The 27,105-nt window shown below is 31.1% G+C and overlaps 1 protein-coding gene across 1 annotated transcript in view; it reads left to right on the top strand.

The window, feature by feature from the left end:
- The window catches only part of LOC147067477 (uncharacterized), a 219,317-nt gene that overhangs the window by 181,514 nt on the left and 10,698 nt on the right, over window positions 1-27,105 (top strand). The window contains exon 3 of the mRNA XM_085954282.1: window positions 24,864-24,926. Within this exon, the coding sequence (XP_085810408.1) occupies window positions 24,864-24,926 (63 nt within the window). The remainder of the gene's footprint in view (window positions 1-24,863; window positions 24,927-27,105) is intronic.

The following is a 27,105-nucleotide window of genomic DNA, read 5'->3' as shown; positions in this document are numbered from 1 at the left end:
AGTTATCTACCTAGATAGTGGCAAAGGTGTTATTTTACTTATGCGATCATCATAACCGAGTTGAATGTGTACATTCAAATGGCAGAGATATTCGCATGCGATCATCTCATTGAACGCCTTGCACAAATGCACATACCTCCTCCATAAGTAAACTCATCACTTAATACTATGCTTGACTGTAATTTATTTAAATGGTATGTTTTAAAAATAATAAAATATATTAATCTAAGGTCGACTTCTTCTTTGTCAAAACCACATGACTGATGATCGTGAACACAATGATTTGGCAGTCGCGCAGTTTTTTTCACGGTTTAGATTCAACTTCAATGTATTTTTTTTTTTTTTACATATTGTGGGCATTACAAATTATAAGTTTAAGACGTTCACAACATGACATGAAACATTATTATAAAAAAGAAAGAAAAAGAAAAGTAATAAAAGGGATAAAAATTAAATTACAAAAAGATAACATAATATAAACATACAAACGCAGCGAAAATACAAATATACATCTATAGTAGATCTATAGTTTAAGAAGATGTAGGTACCTGTCTCTGCTTTCAGCTAATCTAATACAAATAGTTTTAGAAAGTATAGCTGCATGCGTAAGTTTTGTTTTGAATATGTCACGCTATAAAATATTCCATGATTGATGACTATTATTATAAAAATATTTTAACAAAATATTATTATTTTTGATACCCACGCCACTGTGCTGTCAGGTCGCTGTCATGTGTGATGCGAAAAACGATTGCGCAAGAGAGAGACGACGGTGGGAAAATTGCGTTTTCCGCATGTGTTGAAAAGAGACGCTATGAGAAAACGCAGCCAATTATTTAGAAATAAAAACGAATGTGGAGTGATGTTATCTTATGCTGATTGTTAACCCTCTAGTGAAATTCTATTTATCGAGAAAGCTTTCGAGAAATATTTTTATTAATAGGTTGCCTTATTAAGTTGGCAGGTAAAAGTAACAAAATATAGTTCATCCGAGTTTTTTTGTTATTTAGCTTTACAACCAGTGTGGATTTTAATCGCTCAGTAAAGATGTTTTTGAACAGAGTGATGATATTTTGAGTTTAGTTCAATATAGTAGAACAATACTTAGGATTCAACCACGCGTTGAAAAACAACAAAGAGTGCCAATGTGATGTCAAACCTTTTTGGGAATCAAAAGAATTTATTAGTCTACAAATCAGTCCAACCTAGAAAAATGAGCCCAGGAAAGTAGAATTAAAAATCCTGGGTGAGCAATTTATTAAAAAACATCTTGTGATGGGTCCACATTGATGCTATTAGCGTAAAACCGGGAGAATTATATAAAAAAGAGACAAAAACCAGGCTGTAATTGTGATGGTGATCCACAGAATATATTAATAAGATAGCAATGCGAAAGCCAGTCGCTATGGACAAAGGCTTTCTAGTTAGTTTCAGTCTATGGTTTGACTATAAAACGTAAGCAATATAATGTTCCCAAATATTACTAATATTGAAAACGCGTTTCTTTGCGTGTCAAACTTTAATGCATATTATGATAAAAACGGTACTGTTTAAAATAACATATTCTTTGATATGTGATAAAGATTATTACATATTTCTCCATACTCGGGAATTAAGTCTTGTTACAGCCTCGCCTAGAAAGAAACGCACATAATATTAGAATAATGATTTATTTTGTTGCAGACTCAAAACATGGAAATGAACATTTGTATTTTATATTATTATCATTATTCAGATAATTCGCTAATAATTATTTAAATCATTGCTGGCGCTTTTAGTGGAGCGCTGGATGATGGTAGGTGGCTAACTAAATGTTATTTGTAATCACGGTCGTCGCATGACCCGTAACTACCGGTCGCCCTGGTCTTTTGACAATAATAAATAAGGATTTGAGGTAGGTAGGTAAATAAGGAATGACGGCCAATAAAATTGGCCCAACCAATCATTATTATTGAAGACAAGATTTTTTAAATTTAATTTAACAATCTTTCTTGTCTTTTTATTATAAACTGAAAATTTATAAAGCTTCAAAAATAAGTTAAGTATAAATAAATTGGGATGTTCGATCTAAAGCAAAGCATATTGACTTCCACAGAGGAATAGGACAAAATGTATACGTATTCCTTCAAAAAACAAAACAACACAGAATGGAAACATAATATCTACATCTTTTACATTTCGGGTAAGTCACCGATCCATTTGTCCTTTTTGTAAATAATAAATCCATTATTATGGTATTTTAAGGATGTATTAGGTATATTTATGTGATATTTCTATAATTCAGTAACCCCGAGTAGTCATTTGAGAGTTACAATTACATTTCAATAGTAATGAATACTGAATGGTAAAATTATTTCTTCCACGCATCATGACGTCTCACTCTTACGCCTGCGAAGTGTTACATAAAGCTAATAAAGTATAAATATACCATCCAAGAATTACAATATTATTACAATAAAATAACAATTAAAATAGGCCCAACAAAAAGGCGTCTGCAACAAAAGTTCAGTGGGGCTTTGGAGGTATACATCATTTTGACTGGAGACGTTCATAAAAAGAATTAATTCACGTACACACCATTATCTTTGTAAGAATGAATTCTCATATATATTTATAATTCATTTTAGAAACCGTTAATGTTATACAAATACAGAGAACATTGACTTATTAATAGACGTAACATCTGAAGAATAAAGGGTTCTCATAAACTACCCTGTTAATAAAAAAAACATTCATTATTATGTAAACAGATAAATCTGGATGAAAAACCAATTTTATCTAAGTATATGTGTCGCTACATTTCAAAATCAGCCAAGTCCACCTTTAGGTATTTTTTACTTTTTTGTGAATTGCTGAAGAGCTCCCCCGACCATGTCCAATCCTAATAGGATCATATATATGGGCCTCCACAGAGTAGAGGTTTATATTAACAGATTTTGTTTTTTACGAGAAATGGATGTCAAGCACTTGCTCAACCCATTAGGTCCATACCCTGACTCACACACAAATTGAAAAACAATATGTGCACTTGCCAGACTCAGGAATTGAACCTGGGACCCACAGCGTTACAGTCCAATGCTTAAGCCGAGCGGCCACCGTGGGCGTCAGAAGAACTACTGCTTTCTAACATTTCTGCATTATCAAAATGTGGAATTTATTAATTTTAAATATTCTATACTCGAAAAATCCACCCTCAAAAAGTCACTCTTGTGACTGTGTATTTGAGAAAATAAAAAGCTGTTTTTCTCCTATTCATCTATTATCGACTTGGCTGATTTTGAAATCTAGCGACACATATATCTTATAAAGATTTGCATACATTTTGACTAATTTTGTTTTATCCTGCTAACATGCCCGCACGTGTTCGTGTAACTATTGGCACATAATATGCATTTGAAAAATTAGGTATACTTCAAACTAATAGATATAACAATCTAATGTTACGTAGATATTGGCTACTAGCCTATTAAAGCTTCTTGTGTTGGTGGGTGTCTTCCATACTTGTCATGGGAAAATCTACCTAATGTAGTCGCCTACTTTCACGTCTAAAATGACAGACAAATCACTGAAATAGATTAAATATATCTATATTTCAATAAGAGTACATATTGTAAATTTTCTTTCATAATTTGTGTCCTATTCTGCTAATATATCGGCTAAAATAATGCTGTATGCAACTTTCATCTGATATTGTAATCATTTGAAAAAATACTCCACCTATATTGTAATTAGAATATATTCTGCTAACGTGTCCACTATAATATTTATCTGAAGGCATGCCCTATAACAATAAACAACAGAGGCTATACTGAAAATTTTCGTCCATAATTATTGTCTTATTCTGCTAATATATCAGTGAAAATAATGCTGCATGAAACTTTCGTGTGTATTGTAATCTTTTGAAAAAATACTCCACCTATATTACAATAAGGATATATTATGATAACGTGTCTACTATAATATTTAAATGTTCTATGTAAATGTGTGTCATGTATCAGTAAAAAATATAGGCTACTTTTTATATAGAATTTATATAGAAATGAATACCTACAAATATTATATTTCATCAAAGTGAACTTCGATGCCTTTTCATTTGGCATAAATATTGGTATGTTTGAAAAATTTTACACTCATATGTAGCTACAACTAATATTTACTAAATTACCAATACGTAACATACTGTCATCTCATAGGGTTATTAATTCGATCCCCGATGAAGTCACAACAGAGCTTTGTAATGTTCTTAACCCTGTGAGATTCTGTGACTATTTCCCTACTAATACATTTCTGCAATTACCTTTTTAGTAATTACGAAGAAAATACATAATCATATCAACCGTATTTAAAATTCTTTTAATAAGTACTGTCATACTATTTTATACATGTGAGAATAGTAATGCATAGGTATTATATGATGACCTCTATCATTTACGATTTTATATCAATGATGAATTAAAATATGAATATCTACGAAATGGCTTGTTGGCCTACAGAAAGACTGATGAGCTGTAGATGATTAATTATTGATAAAGGAGATATGAGAAGATGTAATTGTGTGTATGTATATGATATATATTATATTATTTATATTCAGGTATGTATCTGGGCTTATTTGCTATATTTAAAAAAAGCAGCATGTAATAATATTTGTTTAACTAATATAACTTTTTAAAGACTGATATTATTTATATATATATCATTAGTTAACTCCATTAAATTCCCAATACAATGCCATTGTTTTCCCAGTATTGACAATTTTACACCTCTTGAATGTAGTACTTAAGTATTATTGATTATTATTTAATGATCTATTATTACGGTTTTGACGATGCATACGCTTATTGATTGTATTACTATTAGTGACTATTCATAATTTGTTTATTATATTTTTTATTGTGATCCTTGCCTTAATAGGTAGGTGATAAAGTTTTTACCTACTTTATTGTATTAATGTATTATATAAGTTAGAATTAATTGTATATTTTGTTGTCAGTGTGTATTTACCTTTTGTTGTATGCACATCATGGCCCCCACATCCTGAAGCGGGTCCCCATGCTAGGATCTTTGGCAGGCCCCTCTACCTTTCGCTAAGGATATAGGCAGTGCGACGCTCTACAGTAGCGTTTTCCAAATGGTGTACGCGGTAAAATTAATGTGTATATTTAGTGCTTTTTTTAATATTTCAATACATCCATTTGAATTGTGGAGTTGTCGAATTGAAAATTGTAGATATCATACAACCACATAATTTTAAATAAAAATATTATTGAAGGAAAATTGCGCCGCAGGCAACTTTTTTTTAACTATTCAAGCTAATTTGTGATGTGTGTTTATCTCACTTATCTGGTCAACTCGACTGGCTGGACCCCTCCTGAGCCCGGGCCCCCAGGCTAGAGCCTTGTCAGCCCCCCCCATTGTGGGGCCCATGATGCATATAGTGCCTGAAGATGCCTAAAGGCAAAACCCGGGTCGCAAAAAATTACTCAAATGGAATAGTACAAAACTTAAATACATTAGAATTTCATATACTTACCTATGACATTTTAAGATCAAAGAACGCTGAATAAACAATACAAAAAAATGGATAAGAAAGTAATTCATGTCTCTGTTATTACTTAAAGAGAATGTAAAATTATGATAAGGATCACACCGAGTAAAAAAGTAATAGAATGGATCGAGACAGTTTTTGTTAATTGTGCCGAATTTTTCGCAAAAAAAGCATTGATGAAAACAAAAAGAAATTGTGTGAAAAATTCTACACTGAAATTAACATTTTGTTTCCAGGCATATTTTACACGTGCATAATTAAAAACAAAAACAATGATTTTTCATTTTTCTTCACAAATAAAGTTGATTGTCACATTGGGAGAAAATATAATGAACAAATAAAATTATGCTGACAACATTTTGCAGTAAAAAATATCAAGTAAATAATACTGTAATGATGTTAACTTCGTAACTTTTTATACTCTTCTCAAAAAAACAGTTTTTTAGTCATTTCAACGCACGGATTTTCTTGATTTTTTTTCTGTGTATCTGAATCTATCATTCTTAATAATAATCATTATTAATTTATATTATTGGATAGCTTCTGAATCATACCTACATAATATTAGACAATTTTTATATAACACAGATAGAACCAAGTGGAATACGAAAACTTGTATGTGAAAAATAACTAAATCAATCAATGGTTTCTGAGAACGTTACGTGTAAACGCAAAATCTATTAAATGTGAATATTTTAACTGTTTGATAGTTTAAACTTATGTACCTAACTACATACTATTTTTATTTTTACTTATATTTCTATTTAAATCTTAATTGAATATAGATATTTACACTTCGGATGATAAAATGGAAAACTGATCTCCAATGTCAAGAGGGCTTGGCATGTTAAAGTACGCAGAAAAATAATTATTATTTAAATCGTTGAACACTGTCTTTTAATAGTTATGATTTGTTTAGACTACTTATATATTTTATAGGTACCTCCTCAGTACTGATGTATCATAGCAAACTTTTTACGAAGATTTATTGTTAGCCATTCGCTCATCCGCATAACCCAATCATATATTATATTCAATAAAATATACATTGTGGCATTACAATTGTACAATTATGGCACTAGGAATATAATATGAGTGTTAACTTGTTGACTGCGGAGCTTTTAACTACTTTTTAATTACCGCATTTAAATAACATGCTAATTATATCGAATGGCCAATTAATTAGTGTTCAACATGTGTTCTGTCCGCGTGGAAATGATTTTAAAGTCTCTAGTCTACTGTGGCCATATTTATTAACGTATATGTATATTAAATATTATAATAAAACATTATGTTGAAAAACTTGCATATATTATATAAATTTAATCTTACATTAAAAATATATTATTATATCATTTATATTATGGTTATAATAAATTTATATTCTGTACGTATGTATCCACAATTATTATCAAAAAATATTATCATATTTCTTTCTTATATGTACTAAAAAATCACAAACATCTTGGTTGGCGGATATGTATTAATGATTATTATTATTGGTGGATATTAAATGTATGTGGGTGATTGAATTGATTAGTGAATCGTCAGTCGGTCAAGTGGCACTTACAACAATCCTCCTCCCACAATGCACTGGCCATGCCGGACTACCACTACTTTACTTTCACACCAAATTGGTACCTAAGGAAACTCAAGTAACGGTCAAACGACAGCGTTTTGCAATGTATATTTTCTATTATTAATAAATATTTTTATATTTTATACTGTATTCATTAAATAATAAAATGTATTATTACTATTATATACAGTGCAATGTGTTTACGTTGTTGGATAATCAACAATGAATGCAGGTTTTCTAGAAATTCCTATATTAATTTAAATTGGAATTTTATCTTTGAACCTACTTAGAACCAAGTTATATATTACCTATGGCATTGACGAAAACATTCTTGTATTCTTTGGATTCAACTAAGATTTGTGTGGAAAATATGGTCACATGGAAATTGTACGTAAAACATTTCACCGTGGCACAGTTCGCCGTGAGCTTTCTTATCGGAAAGAGATGACCGTGTACTATACGGTATCCAATTTTATTAGAATCAATATGAAATTGGTAAAATTATCCTCCGTCTCGTGGAAAAAATAATTTGACCACCTGAGCTAGATAAGCCATATACTTAATAGAAAATCTAATACTCTTATTTTTATAAAAAACACATAAAATGTGATAACTATGTTAATACCTTCAGAAAATTGTTGAGCGCTCCGGTTCGTAAACTTTTCGATTTCGAGCGCTGGAAAGATGAGATTTAAATTTAAACTATACGGATTGTTATATATATTCTGTAAAAATATTACAAATGCAACTTATTTAAAAATTGAGTTATGTAAACCTGCTATCTGCGTTTTGTCAAAAACGAACACTGAAAATCTGCTAAATCCTACTTATTCTGCCATTTTCTATTGAGAAACATCAGTGCGTGCATTACATCGAAGTGGTCTCTTGAAATTATTGAAAAAAACGTGTATAGCAGAAAAACAAACAAAACAGCAGATAGAGAAAAAACACAATTTTATTATAATTAATAGTAATTATGCCTTGCTCTAATGTTTTTCTTTCGTTTATTTGAACAATTTTTCATGATTAATATTTCATGTCAAAGTAATCGACGATTAATGAACGACATAACCTAATTTTTAAATACCTTCAAATCTTACACATTATCAAGAGTTTCATCGCTTTAACTTGACCACAGTAATAATATATTTGTTAACAATCTGTACATACATAATAATACTAATAATAGTATATAGGTAGATGAAATTACTATAAAGATAGGTAAATATATAAAACCATTCCTACATGTCTCACTATAATATATAATATTGACTGACTTCCCAAAATTTTGGTCTATAAAGATGCATTTATTATAAATGAATTATATTAATTATCAAGAGTTAAAATGTGAATATTTACTCAGGTAGGTATCTAGATACATTTAAAAGAAATTAAAGTAGTTAAGTGGGCACTTATTTTAATAAGTATATTTGTTTTAAATTGTTGGAAGCCTCTGAAACAATTCAGTCAGGCTCAATTAACTGTTGTATTTCTTTTTGCCTGGTTCTTTCCGTTTCATCAGCTGTTGTTTGAACGGCTCAGCGTTTTGTTGGCATAGTCAAATTAGGTTTGGGGTCAAGTGCTGGCTCGTTAGTATTCGAGACGATGGGCTGGGTTCGAAGCCGACTCCGGCTGTGGGTCAGACGTGACAATACGACGCCAATTTAGTATTTAGACTTGTCTGTTTGACAATGTAATATGAGTGGGCACTATGAATACATAGGAAGTGTTACCGTGTCCGATGCTCTGCGACAAATTAGTGTTTATACATCCAGGTAGGGATGTCGTATCGAATCAATACTCAGTGTCAATACTTTTTGAAGATCTATACAACCAGTGTATGTTGATATTTCCATGGTCATGATGTTATTATTGAATTGTTAGTATATATATATTTTTTATTATTGATGACTTTTATTTGTCAAAGTAAACACAATAAAACATTTACTTATTCTGATTTGTAGAAATTTAATGTTCTTCGTGGAATATAAATGTAAAAAAAAACAATATGTAGATATTTCACATATTATATTCAGACATGACTGTACCTCAAATGGTCAAATATAGGGAACACAGAATTAATGGGTAGACGAATATGGGATAAACTTAAACACGTGTGAAGAATACGTAATTCTAAACTTGTCCTTCGTTTTGACAACTGCTCTTGGCTTATGCACTGACGTTCATTCAATATTGGTGTATTTGAAGGGTGCAACACACTATTGCACGTCAATAATGTTTGTTTCATTTTCGTAGGACATTCACACATTCAAAACCCTGCGTCAAAATCTAGTGTATTTATAACCTATCTGAATTATATTTAATAATCTGTTCTGTGGTCAAATAGCTTTTATCCTTTTCTTTCTTTAATGTTATTAACTATCAATTGTTGATGGAAATACATTGTATTAATTAAAATATCTGGTTAATTATTGTTCATTTCGATTATTTTATAAAAACCGCATAAACTAATTCTTAATAAGTTGCTTCACAACCAAATTCGCAAGCTTATTTTGCTTTTCTAAACAGCCAAATTGATTAAAAAATTATATCACACCCTCTACTGTAGAGTATTGATCCAGGGAAAACTTCTATAGACCCTGTGAAACACATTTCGATTGTATTTTAAAACTTTCCAAAGAAAATCGATTAAATCCTTATTTAAAGAATCTATTTTAGTCACGCATTCCTATTTTAACTGCATAAGTACATAACAGATTAATATAAAACGTGAGTGGTTGTTGCACCCAATGTTTTAACTTGATTTTACGTACCTGATGCAAGTTAATAGTAACTATCCAAATAATATTTAGAGTTTCTTTTACACGTATCATACTAGTAGGCAAGCTGCAAATGCATGATACAGAAACTAATTTTCACTATCATAATTAATAGAAAGGTATGATAGTGTTAAAACGCCGACGTGAGCTCGGAACAATGGGTACCCGTTAATCCATTGCCATTTTGATATCCTGGTAGAAATCATTCGGAAGTTCGCCATCTTTGGAGTAGAAATGGTCGCCATATTTGACAATGTAGCCTAGATTATCAAATAAAATGTAGGCTATGTTACTTTATATAAAGAAATTTTGTTTATATGAATGGCTGAAAAACGTCGTTTGCCTTCATTTGTATAAGCCACAAATAGAGCATATTGATTATTGATTCATTCATCTGATCCGTTAGTATTGAATTTACAATATTACAGCGCGACTAAAAACGACATTTTTAAATAGTACCTATTAATTACAATGGTAGGAAGTCGATCGTATACAAGTATTTATCCAATTATCCCAGCTAAAATACGCATACAAATATATATATTAAAATAAGTTGAATACTAGGGCTTTCAATTCTGGTGCCACTTAAATGTTTTTAGAAGTTTGTAATTTAAAGAAATTTTTTTGTATTATAATATCAAAGTGATACCATTAGTCAAAATCTCCTAATCTACATTTAAAGTGACACTTAATATAAAATTTCTTGTATGTATTTTTGCTTGTGACAAGCTATAAATAGATGGTAATAAATATTGGTACAGGTAAATCTTTCTACGGTAGGACCATTAGCGATTCGATAGTGTAGGTATTGGTAGCATTTGCTACTATAATCCTCATGACCTGAAACAGGCCCCAGGTCACAATCTTTGGCATCCCCCCCTTACCTATCACTAAGGTTCAAGGCAGTGTGTCACCCTACAGTAAGTAGTATTGTCTAGTGTTTCTAGTAAGTATTAGCAATTTGTTATGTGTGTTATCTCACGTACCTGGTCGACCTGCCACGCTGGGCCCTTGTGGGGGCCATGACAATTCCTGTTTCGATGCTAGCAAGCAATACCAATTTAACTGCGAATCACTTTTGCCGTACCCATGGTGCCACTGTACCTGTTTGACTTATATGGTAGTATTTTGTTTGACAATGTTTCAATGGTATGTATTTGTCCAATCCCAGGATTGATTTTGTAAATCCTGTAATCCTGGGATAGAGCATTCAATCCTGGGACTACAATCTCTACCGAGCACCGACCATTAATTCTTATCATTGTGCAATATTATATTTACATGATTTTTATTTGTATATCGTCGTTGTTTTGTAAAAAGGGTGAATTAACCAAAATGCTATAATTACGGGAAGAGGATTTTTAACTTTTGACATTTATTTATTAATTACCTTAGATGATTATAAATGTCCAACAAGTTTATATTAAAGCTTAGAAAGAATACTGTCTTTATAATATTTTAAAAGGCCTAATATGTCACATTCGCTTTTTATCCGTCGTAACACTAAATGGATAATCGCCCTTACGATTATCGTTTCTATATAGTACTTTCCGGTGTTGATACAAATTTTCCGTTTTATACACAACAAAGTTATTGAGGTACATATTGTTTTCTCATTAAAACCTCAATTTCGCCAAAATGGTTGATTCGCCCTTTTAACAAAACACCGATGATATGTTACTCATAGTTTATTTCTGTTTAATAGACAGCCTAAGTCACTTATACTCTTTCTTGAAACGGAAACGGTGGTCCACCTTTTTTCTTCGGCTAGCTATACGAATGCACTTACTTTGTATGATTAACACATCCAAAGTAATTGCAGTCCATATGGTCATATCATTGAATGGTGCCAGCGTATTCTCTTTCTGCGAGAAAATGTATCTATTGCGAATTGAAACAGACGCGGATGGTAAAAGTGACACAACGCATTCTTATGTCAGTATGTCACAAACTCACACCACGTAGAGTAGGTAATATTCTAATAATAACTGTAGCCTACTCTATGCTCGAATGTGGTAATTTGATATCGGTAATAAAAAAACATACAAGCCTTAATTTTGTTTTGTAGCCACATTGCACTGTACCTACTATATATTTATTTGTCTATGATATGATAACTTATCATTACTGTGGCATAAAAGCATAAACAATTTGTCTCATATTTTTTTCACATAGACTTTATTATTCTCTACTTACCTACATACATGACAGATATTCAACCGGTTATTACTTTAATATCTGATTTGATAATGGTTTAAATTTAATGCAGTCTTTCTAACCTTGTTGTGGTTTTTATTCGTATTGCAAAAATTATTTATGAAAACATGTAATGCATTATTAGGTATTAATTACGATGTTACGTATGTATATACTTGTGTACACATAAGAAAAAAACAACGTAACAAACTAACACACTTACAACAATATGAAATGAGGCACCGGGCCTAGAAATCGAACAAATAATCTGTCAATAATTTGCAACAATATTGAGATGAGACGAAAAATCGAATAATATTAATAATCGGTATATTTCTTGATTGTGTATAGATCTGGCTGCTTTTCCTTTTCATATATCATGTGAGCGATTACTAGTTATAGTAGAACCATTATGATTATTATTACCATTATAAAGATATTATCTTGGCTACGATTGTATGGCGCTATATGCAGTTGTCAAGACTTTGGCGGTGGATTGAGGCTGTAAAAATACACCTAACAGTGCGATGGGAAATCTATATGCCATGAAAATATACATATTGACATCCCATGGTGGTTGGCAGGTCATACATTGTTTGGAAGCGGAAAATTATACGGATATATATTTTTATTATATATTATTATTATTATAGACGGCAATACGATCATTATAACTTTTGAAAGCAGTGATGGTTTTCCAGGTAGTGGACGATGCGATTGATTCATTAGAAAGTATGACTTATTAGCTCTGGGGCGTTCATAAACATAATACAAAGGCTCCTTTATTCGAATACAAATGCCTCCTATATTACATCGAGCGCGACACCGGTGTCCAGTCTGAAACGGGCCTAAGTATACTTGAGGGAGGCACTAAAGTACGTTACTGGATAATATAGAAATCTTATAACGAATTAATACCGGAACAAGCGAATATTTTGCAAAATCCAAATAAAGTTTAATAAAAATAATACGGTAACAACGACATGATAAATCTTTTAATGCATATAAGTATTATATATTATATACTTATGAGATTTTTTAATTATATTTTTGCCGGCTTACGGCGGCTTGAGCACCAGTTAACTTAGGAAAAGTCGCTCACTAATACTTAGTCAACGAGCATACATTTTTAATCGAGTCGTGTTGTTTTTTTAATCAACATGTAGACGTCTGTTCAATTCAGTCCAATTGATTGTCCCAGTTTTAGAATACTTACCTACATGACAGCCCATACAGAATGATAAAACTATTGGTACTGGAGCGACCGAGACATACCTAACGGTTAATAACACTACTTTGATTTGCTTGCCTACCTGCCTGTCATGCCGGATTGATTAAATTAGATGGTTTGGATGTTTACCATGTGTTTATGTGTATGTTACATGTGCACTTTTTTCACTATGATTTATAAAAAAAGAACAACGTTACATTAATCGCTTAGTACTGGTTTCGCTGGAGATACTTCAACTACTCAGTAATATTTTAGAACTCTAAATCAGCTGCATTTTGTTTATATCACTTTAGTTTTAATATATTCTTGAAAATTCGCTATATTCACATATTTTTTTTAGGATTTGTTTGTTTAATTTATGGTTTTTTAAATATTCAGCAATACATAAAAAGAATAATCCCCTCATTTAATTGGCTATAAGCTCGAACACCATAGACGTTTTTCCATGAGCAGTATCAAAGCATTAATTTTGTCTATTGACCTACTCAGATTAAATTTATATTCCCTATATAAAAAAATATTAAAAAAAAAAAAAAACAACACCCCGATTCACTGGATTCGCGCCAATGTATTGTACCAGTTAAGCTACTTTTTCCTATCTAATTACGACGAAACATATTTTTTAAAGATTTTAGTTGGTATATTAATTATCTGGGGTATTTATAAAATAATGTATGTTCAATATAGAATGTTACAATCTGAAAGCATGTCAATTATTCGTTGTATAAAAAGTAGTTTCTTATATTATTATCAATAATTGCAAGTACGTTAAAATTAAAATTTGGAGAGATCCTGACGTCGGCTATTAATTAACATAATGAAATTGATACCTTGATTTGAACCACGAAAGTTAATTGCCAAAATTAACGCAAAATTTTTATTATGTATTAATTAACTAGACATGGTGGCTTTGCTTTATGAGTTTGGACTAATTGTTACCGGACCAATATTTCCATGTGTATCAAAAGGGAAGAACTGCACAAGTCGGTCCAACCAGCGGTTGGGTCCATCGGCCTGTCCAATATGTTCATCACAAAGGCCAATTTTATGGCTGTTAAAAATGTCCAGCGGCATATTACTTACTATAAATATGACGATCTTTTCACTTATATCATTTGTCAGTTATAAATTAGCTTTTGATTGATATTTTAATAATCATTTTCTGCTGCCCATGCTTCTGTATCCCATATGTAGAATTTAATTAAAATCATGTTAAATCAGTCAAAGCACACTTGAGTAGGTGATCTTCGTCTTAGGTTTTTGCTCCTGAGAGAATCCCAGTCATAAGCAAGGTGATGCTTCATTATCCATTAGAGCCTCATGCGGGGTGGTTTAATTTGGAAAGGTCTATGTGTGTGTTGTAAATACGTAATCTCGTTTTAATGGACACATCAATTTAAACAAAAAAACATTACGTAAAATTTAATTTCTACAGAAATTTTATCCCAGGCACATAGTTAAATTAATTTTGTGTAACAGAACAATAATTTATTACTTATGACAATATTTAACATTTTGTTTATTTTAATAAATGATGTCAAGCCAACAATAGATTTAATTAAATTTTGTTTATATAACAATGTAACATAGTACAGTAAATTAAGACATTTTTTTGTATTGATGCCTACTTATTGCTAGGTGCCTTTATCAGATTAGTCACTACCGGATCTAAAAGAAACACGTCTGACTAATTACATCACTCGAATACAAAAAAATATATAATAACGTTATTATTTTTATTGTATGTAAGTATGTATGTATGTACCTACGTAAAATATTACTTTGTTGAAAGTGAAAGATATGATAAATAATTTAATTGGCAAGTATTCTTATTAATAATGGCAAGTGTTATAAAATTGTGAACTATTTTGATTCAGTAGTATGAAACAGAAAGTCCAATTAGTATCATAGCATTTATATCCAACGAACTATTTAGTGTAATATTTTCTCCTTCTTCACAAATATCCAGTGTGTACAGCGGCGATTTTCTTTGACGCAAATGATGCTACCGATTCATCATAATTTTTAAAAAGGGGCCTCCAGTTCAAATTAGTCATAAAACTATTAAATAAAATCTAAATCTATAAAAAAAATCGTATAATATCTCAGAAATTAATGATTTTTTTTTTAAATAATATCGATTTAAATTTTTCAGAACAAACGCGCAAATATCATTCAAAAATGTCACGGTGACGTCATGTGAGAGTAAGCAGATCATGCGTTGCTAATAGACAGTAAATTAAGGTAGAAATTGTAAATAATATACACATACATCTTTTATAGTTAGTAAATTTCATGGACATGACATTTTTTAATAATTATTGTTATTATTTTATCGTAGAGGGGCTCGGTGCGTCGGCCTACGTCACTAAACGCGCCATCTATCTACTATCTGCATATAGACTTTTAACTGATATCTTTTAAAATAATTAATAGTAGTTATAACCGATAATAATATAAGGTTATAAGTTATAGGACGTGTAAAACTTTCTAAGGTCACAAACTCGGTAAAAAAAATTAAACGGCACGTAGCTGACATAAAATAAAAAGTCAAAGGTCCATGAACGCATTATAGATATTAAAATAACGGTGTCTGTAGAAAAAAATCCAATATCAATGATTCAAACATCATATTATTTTAATACAAGAATACAATAACATAATATCAGTAATTGATAGTGATGAAAATTTATAGTTGGTATCTAGAATGCAATGGCATTGACAATGAATTCATAATTGGTACATGCAATGAGTAAAAAATTTAGATAAAGCTATAATAAAAGAATGCCGCTATATTTTGACATTCTGATACGATGATTCTGACAAAATCTCTACGTAGGTACCTAATTCAATTTATTATAATGCGCCTTTGAAATGAAACAAATGATTGCATGATGTCAATTGCCAATAAAAATATTGAAGAATGCCATCACTGAAAATGTAGTCAAACCGAAAATCTTAATACTCCGTTTACATGTGCTTGGATTTACTGCTGACAGTAGATACGTATTATCGCGGCCATAACAAGAAAATGCACTTGTAAATACGTATTTTCGTACAAATTACAACATTGCATTCATGGATCAAAATAAGTCAGCGGCTTCTTAATTTTGATAGTTGGAATTTGCATGATGTATGCTCAAAAAATACTAACTTCACCTCATAGTGCATTTTGACGTTTACCAATTTTCACAACCTATTAAATAGAACCACACCTTAACTTAAAGTCATGTAAATTGAGTCAAAGCACATTTGAGTGCATGGCGACATTAGTCTCGGGTAACTTCTCCTGAGACATTCCCAGTCATAAAAATAAAAATTAAGCTTCACACCAAACTTAGGATTCCGTAATACGTCCGATTAAGACCGGGTGTTGTTTGGTGGGGTCATTAACTTCAATATCTGGAATTTTCTCAACGTCTCACCAGTTATATACGCTTATATTCATAATATTTTAAAATAAATAACAATATTTTAATATTATAGAATACTTTTTAAAAGTTAATTATTTGCCGGATATAACAAGTGTTTTTTTAATATGGCTGTATAGTAACTAGGTAATAATGTATAGCTAATAAACTCATTCGAGTCGAAGTCACGTCAGTAGCAACAAATTATCTCTGAGACACCTTTCATTGTTGTAATGGTTCGCTGACCACTGACTTTAGTAGTGACCCACCGCCGGTCTGTTACGCATTCAGTAACTCACTGTTGTTCACCACCAGTAACTGGAGCGGCGATCGTCCACTAATAGACCACTTGTTATTGTTGTTAATGCAATCTCGATATCAAACGGCCGGCCATAAATTTCAAAAGGATCTCAGCGAAGAATTATTATTAGAAAGGAAAATCCGCCGTTGATTGATGCCACCGGTTAATTAATGAATGGACTACAGCTTCATTAAAAAGTAACTGATACATTATTATCATTTAACTTTTTTTAATTAATGTATTTTTCATCTTAATAAAATACCTACTAAAAATCTTGGTTATGAAGGGTGAATACCCTACCATCCAGCATGACTTTTTGATTTTTGACCGTTGATTTATAGCTACAATGTATCTTGCAACATAATATTGTTAAAATTGCAAAACAAGCAATTTATGTGATTCAATCAAATTTCAACAGAAAGCTAATTTAGCAAAATAATATAATAATTCAATTAATCAATAATATCGCAAATTAAGAAATAATGTATATAAGTTTACTATGATATGCACAAAAGTTGTTTGTATGAAAATCAATCTTGCTCGATTATTAAAACTGCATAATTGTTCAAATTAAAATCAATTGTTTATAATTTATGAAATGAATCATTCATTGCACAATAAATCTCATAAGCATGATTATCAAAAATATTCAAGTAGTTGATAGCAGCATTTTCTATTGTATCGAATCAGTATAAAACACTCAGTAGAAGAAAGCAACATCGTCATTCAGTTATCAAAGAGTTAGCCGTAAGGTTATCGTATCACTTCGCCCGGTCAAACCCGTAATCCAGCAGAACGCATTCCCGTGATTTCACTCATCTAAATTACAATCTGTAAACTTACCTGTAATAATTAAATTGATTTTTATTTGGAAGGAGATAATAAAACCAGGGCTCATTTCATTCACGCACCAAATTCTGAGTTATTCATTTGGGAGTCAAACCAACCTACCCTCCGGTTCCCTATTCCATCTCACTTCCGAAAGTTACATGTAAATTATACGTAAAAAATTTCACCGTGGCACAGTTTTCCGCGAGCTTTCTCATCGGAAAGAGATTACCCTTGGGTGGCAAAGGGTGGAGGTAGGCTGTTCAGATCCGCCATAAATAGTGCACATTATACTTTGTTAGTCATACGTATTTGTTTTTATTGAAATAAGACTACAATTTACAGATGGTGTTGGTTAGTTTTTAAAAATCATTTAAGCCATGTATGCAGTGTAAGCACATATAGTAATAAGTCATCAAATTGAAGTCAAAACTTCATTCAATATCCAAACATATTTCAAAAACACAGTACAAAAATGCGAAAGGTAAAAACTTCAAAGCTGATTTTCTTTATTTGACGTTTTTTGGATTGTGGCAGTTTAGTTGCGATGGTGCGACATATTGTTGGCTCTTTTTTTCTAATTCATTAAGCCCTGCCTAAATCAAACTATAATTGATAAAAAATATTTTTCTATCTATAAAATATCCAAAGTTATGTATGATTTAATTGCATAATTTGAGCTATTTTATAGATTGCGAGTATTTTTTGACTATTATCTATTATGGCTTGGTTTTCGCAGGGCTCAAATGAATTTTAAAAACTAACCAACAACATCTGTAAATTGTAGGCTTATTTCAATGAAAACAAATACGTATGACCGACAAAGTTTAATGTGCACTATCAATGGTGGATCTTAACAGCCTACTTCCACCCTTCGCCAATGATCACTTAACTTTTTTTAATCAGTGTATTTGTCATAAACTATGTGAGTTAAAATAATTACTAAATATCTTCGTTACATGTGAATTGTACGTAAAACATTTCACCGTGGCACAGTTTGCCGTGAGCTTTCTTGTCGGAAAGAGATATATGGTCTCCAATTTTATTAGATTCAATATGAACATTAATTCAATTTTCATAGCTGATTTTGACAAAATTCATGAATTCAATAATGAAAACCTAACCTAACCTAACAAATAATCCAGTATATCGGCTATTTTTAAAATCTGTTGGCTTCCTGTAAAGTGTAAACCGACAAGAGCCGTGTTTTATTTAGACATGAATTTTATGTCAGTACTATATGACCCAAATAGGTTGGACGGTCTTTAATATACGGCCATATATTTCCGATACAACGGCATACGTACAAGTTTCCGGATACAAAATATCTTACGGTATCAAAATGCTATAATAAAATTTGTAATATGTATTGTCTACGTCTTACTATTTGAAAAGTGGCCTTCACCTCTTCAAATCGTTTTCAAATTTATTACTGACCATGTAGTAAAGATACTTATATGTTATAATGAATAGTCTAAAGTGTATGTATGTGTGTGCGTACCTTATACCGTAACCTTTAGGTACTGTACATTTAACAAAATACATACTTGCATGGTAATAATATTATAATTATAAGTGCCTAATTATCACATTCCCAAATGTCTTCAACTTCACAAGGAAATAATCATAATAGATCATCATTTACCATTGCATACATAAAATGAAGGCTTTTTCGACACGTCAAGATTAACGTAAAATGAGCACTTCGTAAACAAATATTTTTTGGAGATTTTAAACAGCTTATTAATTTTTAATATCTATAATTAATGTATCTTTTTTAAAGAATGCTAAATATTTAATATTTCGTTTTTAGTATAAGTATTAAATTAAGGTAGGTATCAATTAATTCCTTAATTACAAACCGACGTCACGGATCACTCCATTATTTAGTTATTATAACGTTGGTCATGGCCCCCACAAGGGGAGGGCTGACAGGGCTCTAGCCTGGGGGCCCGGGCTCAGAAGGGGCCCGGCGAGGCGAGACGACCAGATAAATGTGATAAACACACATAAAAAATTTGCTTGAATAGTAAATAATTCAAATGGGTGTATTAAAATGTACAATAAAACACTAAACATACACATTAATTTTACCGCGTACACCAGTGGAAAACGCTACTGTAGAGCGTCACATTGCCTTGATCCTTGGCGATAGGTAGGGGGGGGCACCAAAGATACTAGCCTGGGGGCCCGCTTCACGATGTAGGGCCGATGAAGTAGGTACTTATACTTTGCTAATAATGTAATTAACTATTTCTTTTGTTCTACGAATAAATAGCAAGATAGCATTTCATTTAACAACTACTTGTTAAATTTGTCGTGATTCAATACGATTCTAAATATTTCGTTGATTGAAGATGACACTTAAATATGTCCTAAAAAATGATGAAAGAGATATTTTTGAATATATACCTATGACAATATTAATTAGTAGATATTTTATAAATACCCTGTAAGGTGTTATAAACAAAAACACATTCATTTTTGTTTCTAACGGATAGAACTCATAGACGAATAATATTGTTTATGGTGTTAAATTCAGTGTACCTATTTAGCTAACATAATATACAGTTGTTGTTAAACCATCAAAATAAACGTTAAAGTTTGTTTACATTTCAAAGAAATCCTTAAAACTGCTGTAAGATCTTGACTCTTGAGACTAGTGAATTAGGTAGACACTTATGTACATACTACAACTGTATATAATACAAAAACCTGAGTACCTATATACAAATCAAACTTACTTTAGATTTTATCATCATCAGCCTGGATCAATCCATTGTTAGATGAAGGTTTCTCCAAGTTGATTGAATTCCTGGCGTTGCCTATTTAGTTTTTGGACGTTTTCTTAAATATATTAAACTACTATGAGATATCGACGTAACTATATAGCTTGCCCCAATTATCAAAGCGTAGATTATATACATTGGTATCGATGACATTATTAATGAACAACGCACTCAATACAGTAGCTAGCAAGTAAATTCACGCATAGCGACATTTGCACATGTATAGGTAGACGTCACGCAATTTCCATTATGCGATATCACGCATCGGGAATTTATAGCAATATGACATTTATTGTAATGGCGTTCGAATAGTGTTTCTACTATCAATGTTCATTTGAGCGAACCCGTTCGAACCGAACCATTCGACAGACCCGACAAAAAGCATAGGGAATTTATAGCAATATCACCTTTATTGTAATGGCGTTAGAACAGATTATGCCATTCGGCAGACCCGACAAAAAAGTAAGTGTCATTTTTTTCCAGGTGCTTTGTCCATATTGATGTCATTGCTTGGTATAGACATCTGACATCGTTAATAAAATAGGAATATTTCTTTGCTCATTGCAATATAAAATTTTACTTTTTATCGACATTTAAAATTTTCAAAATTGTAAATTTGCCACAAACTTATAGTAATATTAAGACGAAAAACTTAATCTGCGTTTATATGGTTACACATTATTTATCATATTGTAATAAGCCGATTCATAGTATGTAATTAATTAAATATAAATATATCTACCCAACACATGGATTATTTTCATTCCACAATAGTGTACTTTGTAATATTTTTAATCACTAGGAAACATCAAGACGCTTTGGTCTCCCTTCTCATCAATTACCCTTGAGAAGTTTGACAAGGGCTATCGAGCTTAGAATCGACTGGCCAAAGATACATAATATTATTTAAATAACTTGTCAAATTCGATACAATTATTATAAAGAAATATTAAATACCATGGTTTTATTGAGACTTACTATGAAAAGTAGTCATTAGTTATTTATTTTCTTTAGGGTTTTATTAGTTTGATAGCACTGTCGGCTATCCTGCTATCAGCTGTTTGTTACCTTGCCTTTTGTGGTGTCGAAGAATGAGTCAGTCACGCGCGTCTCTCTTTCGCCGGAAACCAACTCTTGCCATAGGAAGCGAATTCAATTTCAAACAAACAATACTTTTAAAAATAATACCTGCTAATCACTGCGAGATTGGTTTTTCATTTTTCAATCAAGGATAAATTACCTGTAAGCAGTTAACTAAATGAATTGAACATAGTGACTACGTAACTATTTTAAAAAGAGGAAGTTTAATTATTATTTGCAGAGAGAAACGTTATGGTCCAATGTATACCTACATAACATACCTGCATATTATCTTTGATTGTCGCCGTGTGTTTTTTTATTATTCTTTCTTTTTTGAAGAGGATAGCGTCTTCAACGAGCTCGAAACATCTAGGTATGACATAAACAAACACAGAGTGACAACTGAAATACCACTAAAAATGACAATTAATAACCGTTAATCTCAAGCAACCAGTGGCGAAGGGTACAGGTAGGCTGCTAAGATCTGACATAAATATATTATAGACAGTCATACTGTCTTATTTGTTTTCATATAATAATACAAATTGCAGATGGTGCTGGTTAGTTTTTAAAAATCAATTAAACCCTGCCTTCACCAAGCCGTAATAATTAAGGTATGTTTATGGGCAATCCGAGAAAAATAGTACACATTCGTTTTCGTTGAATGAATACGTAGATAATATTACAGATAGTTTTTTTTTTAATTCATTAAAACCAAATCATAATAGATAAAATATATTCTATAAAAATGTATGATCGAATGGCATAATTTCAGATATTTTATAGAGATAATATGAATATTTTTTTCCCTATTATCTTATTATCTATTAGCCTGGTTTACGTAAGGTTTAGTTTAATTTTAAAAACTACCTGACATTATCTGTAATTTTTAGTCTAAGTTCAATGAAAATAAAATATACGTCGTATGACTGACAAAGTTTAGTGTGCACTATTTATGTCGGATCTTAACAGCCTGCCTCCACTCTACGCCACGACTACCTACATACTTACTCAGCAAAAGAAATAGTCACTAATAACAAACACAAATGATGTGATCATATTGATAATCTGACAATTAAGTCGAATAATTAGAGTTGTGTATGATGTTTAAGGCTATAGTACAGGGGACACGGTCTAAAACGATTGTGACTACGCGACGCGAAGATTGTGCAAACGACGCGTGCAGAACAAAACACAATTTGTCATAAAAATTCAACATGCGTCCATTTAATGTTATGTTTATTGTTCTATTTGTAATAATAATAATATATTCATTGACATGTTTTCTTTTTCAAGTAAATGGGTAACGTTTTTTAGTCATCTTTACACGATTTAAGAATTAATTCCCCCGACGCCGCCACAAAACAAATTGACGCGTTCACAGCTCGACTTTCGCTCTCCGATTGCCAACGAGTCCGAAATTTCGTCGCACCTATAGTTGAAAATTATTTGCCGTTTCACTGAAGTATGCTCTTAATACCGAAAATATTATATTAATAATAATATTAGAAAGAGATTGACGAGGTTAAGCCTAGTTCACACTCACTCACTTGCCAAGTTTAGTGAGTAGGTACGTAATAATTCTACCACCTCGATGTACATATTAGCACAACTCGCCGTGTGCTGCCTCACATACCTGCGGACATACGCGACAATTAATATGTACTTTCACAACGGCATTCCTGACATATTTTAATACATTACGACATTCTTAATAATTATTCGACTAACCAACGACCTTTAGCAATGAGAAGAATTGAATTGTAATAATAGCTTACAAAGATTGTCAAACTTTTAACAAAATTATATGCAAGCATGTAAACTAGAGATATAATATATAATAAAATTTCGTTCACACGTTGACAGAGCTGGATTTTATACGGGCACCCATGTTGAGTCTACGGTTTCGAAAAATTAATTTAAAAAGTCAAAAGAAAGGAGTTGAGAATCTAAAGAATTTTGTAGTAGATGGGATTGTACAATGTATTAAGGAAATAATTTAAAATGATGTTGAAAATGACGAGTATAGATGAGACTCAATTTTAAGTTCATTATTTTTTTTCGATCGTTCAAATCGCAAGGTTAAAGACAGTTTTTTCACATCGTAGCGTATTAAAAAATATTTACGAAATATCATTGACCAAAAATTTGTTAGGTTCGCTTGTTATAATATCAACAGAGTTTTAAATGTTAAAAATAATAGATTCTGATGAAATCATATGTGGTTTTTTTAATAAACAAAAAATATTATTAATTTGATAAACGTTATTTTTGGGTCCCAAATGTGGATTATCTCAAGGCCAGTGACTTCCCGTGGGGGCAGGCAGATCACGCGTTGCCTAGGTAAGGCAAATTAAGGAATGAATACTATCATTACAATTTTATTTTTGAAAGAGTTTTCCATTTAGAGGACGATGTTGTCGCTTCATTAGAAAGTAACGGCATCTAAGTTTAAAGAAATCATAAGGGGGCATCCATACCGGTCAGTGCTTTAGACCTCCACGTAACTAAAACCATCGCTGTTTAAGAGTAGGTATTGTAGAAATGCTCTAATCCTCAGTAGATGATAATATAATGTTCGTCATTTTTTTTTTGAAGATCTTTATTGCACTTGTCAGTTTAATATAGTAAAATAGGTAGATATATAGGTACACCTAACAATTTGAGACTAAAAACGAAAGAGGACGGTATGTTAAATCTGCCTAAGGGCGGCACTTTGCCGAGGGTCGTCACTGCTTGGGACCTCTTCAAGCATAAATCTACCCCTGCACATTGAAAATTCATTAGATACACCAGTTTTCTTCTAGTACAATAAATAGATACTTAGTAGTTTGAATTTAGATCCTGTGTTAAATTCGCGCGTTTTTATCCAATAGATGTTTGGAACATTGAACTTACCAACACAACAAATCCGCCTTTCAAAGCGTTGTGATTTACCTCCACGCTCTTTCATCTGGAAAATATACTGTTTTAATTACAGAAAAATATTAATTAGTATAATAACTTACCTTTCCATGTATATGTACTAATTACTAATGAGTCTAATGACTATACTTTATAGGTATTTTATTGTGCATAATATTTATAATTAAAAATAACATATTGTTTTGTTTTGTTTCAGGACTTAAATACGACGATGATATTTCAGCTGAGAGGGTCAAAAGACAGTCCGCCGGTGAAGGCGGTAAGTCACATTTCTAACACCAATACCTTTATTATTTTTTATTTATAGCACTTTTTACACAAATAGGAGAATACGTATTCGTACCAAAATTACCACAAATATAATATGAATTTATTATATACCTAATAGTTTTGATGCATCGTGAGTAGATTTAAACTAAATTAATGAATCACTCACTTTATAGTGAATAGGTACCAAAGAGGTTCTTTCAATGTCTTTGATAGGCGCCTATAATAATTACGATTTTATTTTCAAATGAAATGTAATTGTTTTTCATTTTTCACATATTATTTTTAAATCGGTCAACTCATTTTTACCACGTTTTTATTAGCTCGTATTCTTGTTTGTCCAGTACATTTTTTTTCTTGTTTGTCCAATACAAATCTTGTTTAACTAACTTCCCGACTAGCTAGAACTAGAAACTTTTAGAATATATTATCAGAACACGATGACAATGAATTCTTTTAATACTTTTAGCCATCTTTAAGCAGAATTGAATTCATTTTCAGTTAATTCTGTTTTGTATGAAAAGTTATTTCGGAAAAAATCCGTAAAACGTAAAACAATATTATTGGTTGCTAGGGGGTTCAAGCAACTAAATTGTTAATATATACGTGCGTTACTATGGAAATCAATATGAAATGTCAAAATGACATTTCAGTATTCTATATTTATTCAGTATTTCTATAAAGTACAAAAAAAAGTATTTATTAATACATAGAATTGTCAAGTTTATATGATTCAACACAAAATTTTAAAATGTGGTATATATAAAGTTTTTTTTATCTTGTAATTATATAAGATAGTACATATTTTATTTAAAAAAAAATGAATTTAGAAAATATGTAAGTAGTTATAGGAATGTGGAGCGCATTCCAATATTTTTTTTTTGCAATTTTATTGCATTATTTAATTTTTCTGCCTCTCTATTATATTAGTACTTCTCAATACAATCAAAATATGTACCTACTCAAGTGTTATTATATATAATATTAGCGAGGGTCCCCCTAGCCACCTTCGGCATAAAATTAGAGAGCATAATCATCTGACAGAAAAACGTTACAGATTGTAGCTAAAATTTTATATTATAGAGATGAAAAAGTATTTAGGAAGGTATAAATATTAACTTTAAGATGCATTGGAACGAATATGTAAACTCCCAGTTTTCTGTAAATTTGACCCCCTGTTCTTGCCTTCTCTTTCTTTCACGCTAAGTGTTCAATGTTATTGTTTTTTTGTAAAATATTTCCGAGGTGTAAATTTATTGGTGTTTTTGATTCACTGATTTTCTCAACTTACTAAGCTGATTTTATTTTTCTTCAACTTCATATAATATATGCAATAAAATATATGTACCCTACATATTATTTACTATTATTATTAATATTAAAAAAATATACTATGAAACCTATTTATGTATGTATCTTCTTAATATTTTGAACAAAAATACATAGCAGCAAGGGATTGCAATACTGGTATTTCAAAACCGGTATTCCAGTATTTTTCGATACCGAAATACCGGTTTTAAAAATCGGATAATACCGAAATATTCGGTATTGAAAGTGGAAACAAAATGTATTAATTAACATAAAAGATTTAACATGACTGTATTTTTTCATCGGGTTCCGCGATGTCTGGTTTACTTTCGTTGCCCTTCAACGCCCTTGGAAACCAGTAATGGCACCAGCTATCGAATTTTAATATTTGAAAGGAATTTATATTAAATATATATTTGTTGATAGATACTTTTGCTTTTTCCATATATTTCACGAATATCGGAAAACAATAGGAAATACTGAAATACCGGTATCAGTATTTCCATTCGGTATTGCGATCCCTAATAGCAGCATTGAAGAGGCAATTAACAAAAAAACACGCTTCTGAATATTTTACAAAATTTATAATTTATTTCTTTTTTATATCAATTTATCAATGTAAGATATTTTTATTTGAAATTATGCCTACTTATATATCTTTTTTTAACTAAAAAAAATGTAGACTTATAATTTGTTTATTACTCATTTTATGAAATTAATAGAGAAAAGGTACTAGCTTGTGAACTGTATGTACTAGTAAATTTTATCGCGTTAACGTGGCCACATTAATTAAACTAATAATTATAGTCAATCTTTAGTATAAATCGAATCATCATAGAATATGGCTTTATATAATTTTATAA

Source organism: Rhyacophila brunnea, unplaced genomic scaffold, assembly GCF_057557595.1.
Source record: "Rhyacophila brunnea isolate RB1 unplaced genomic scaffold, BYU_Rbru_1.0 scaffold_4, whole genome shotgun sequence".
Lineage (NCBI taxonomy): Eukaryota > Metazoa > Arthropoda > Insecta > Trichoptera > Rhyacophilidae > Rhyacophila > Rhyacophila brunnea.
This window is presented reverse-complemented; position numbering and strand designations above follow the sequence as displayed.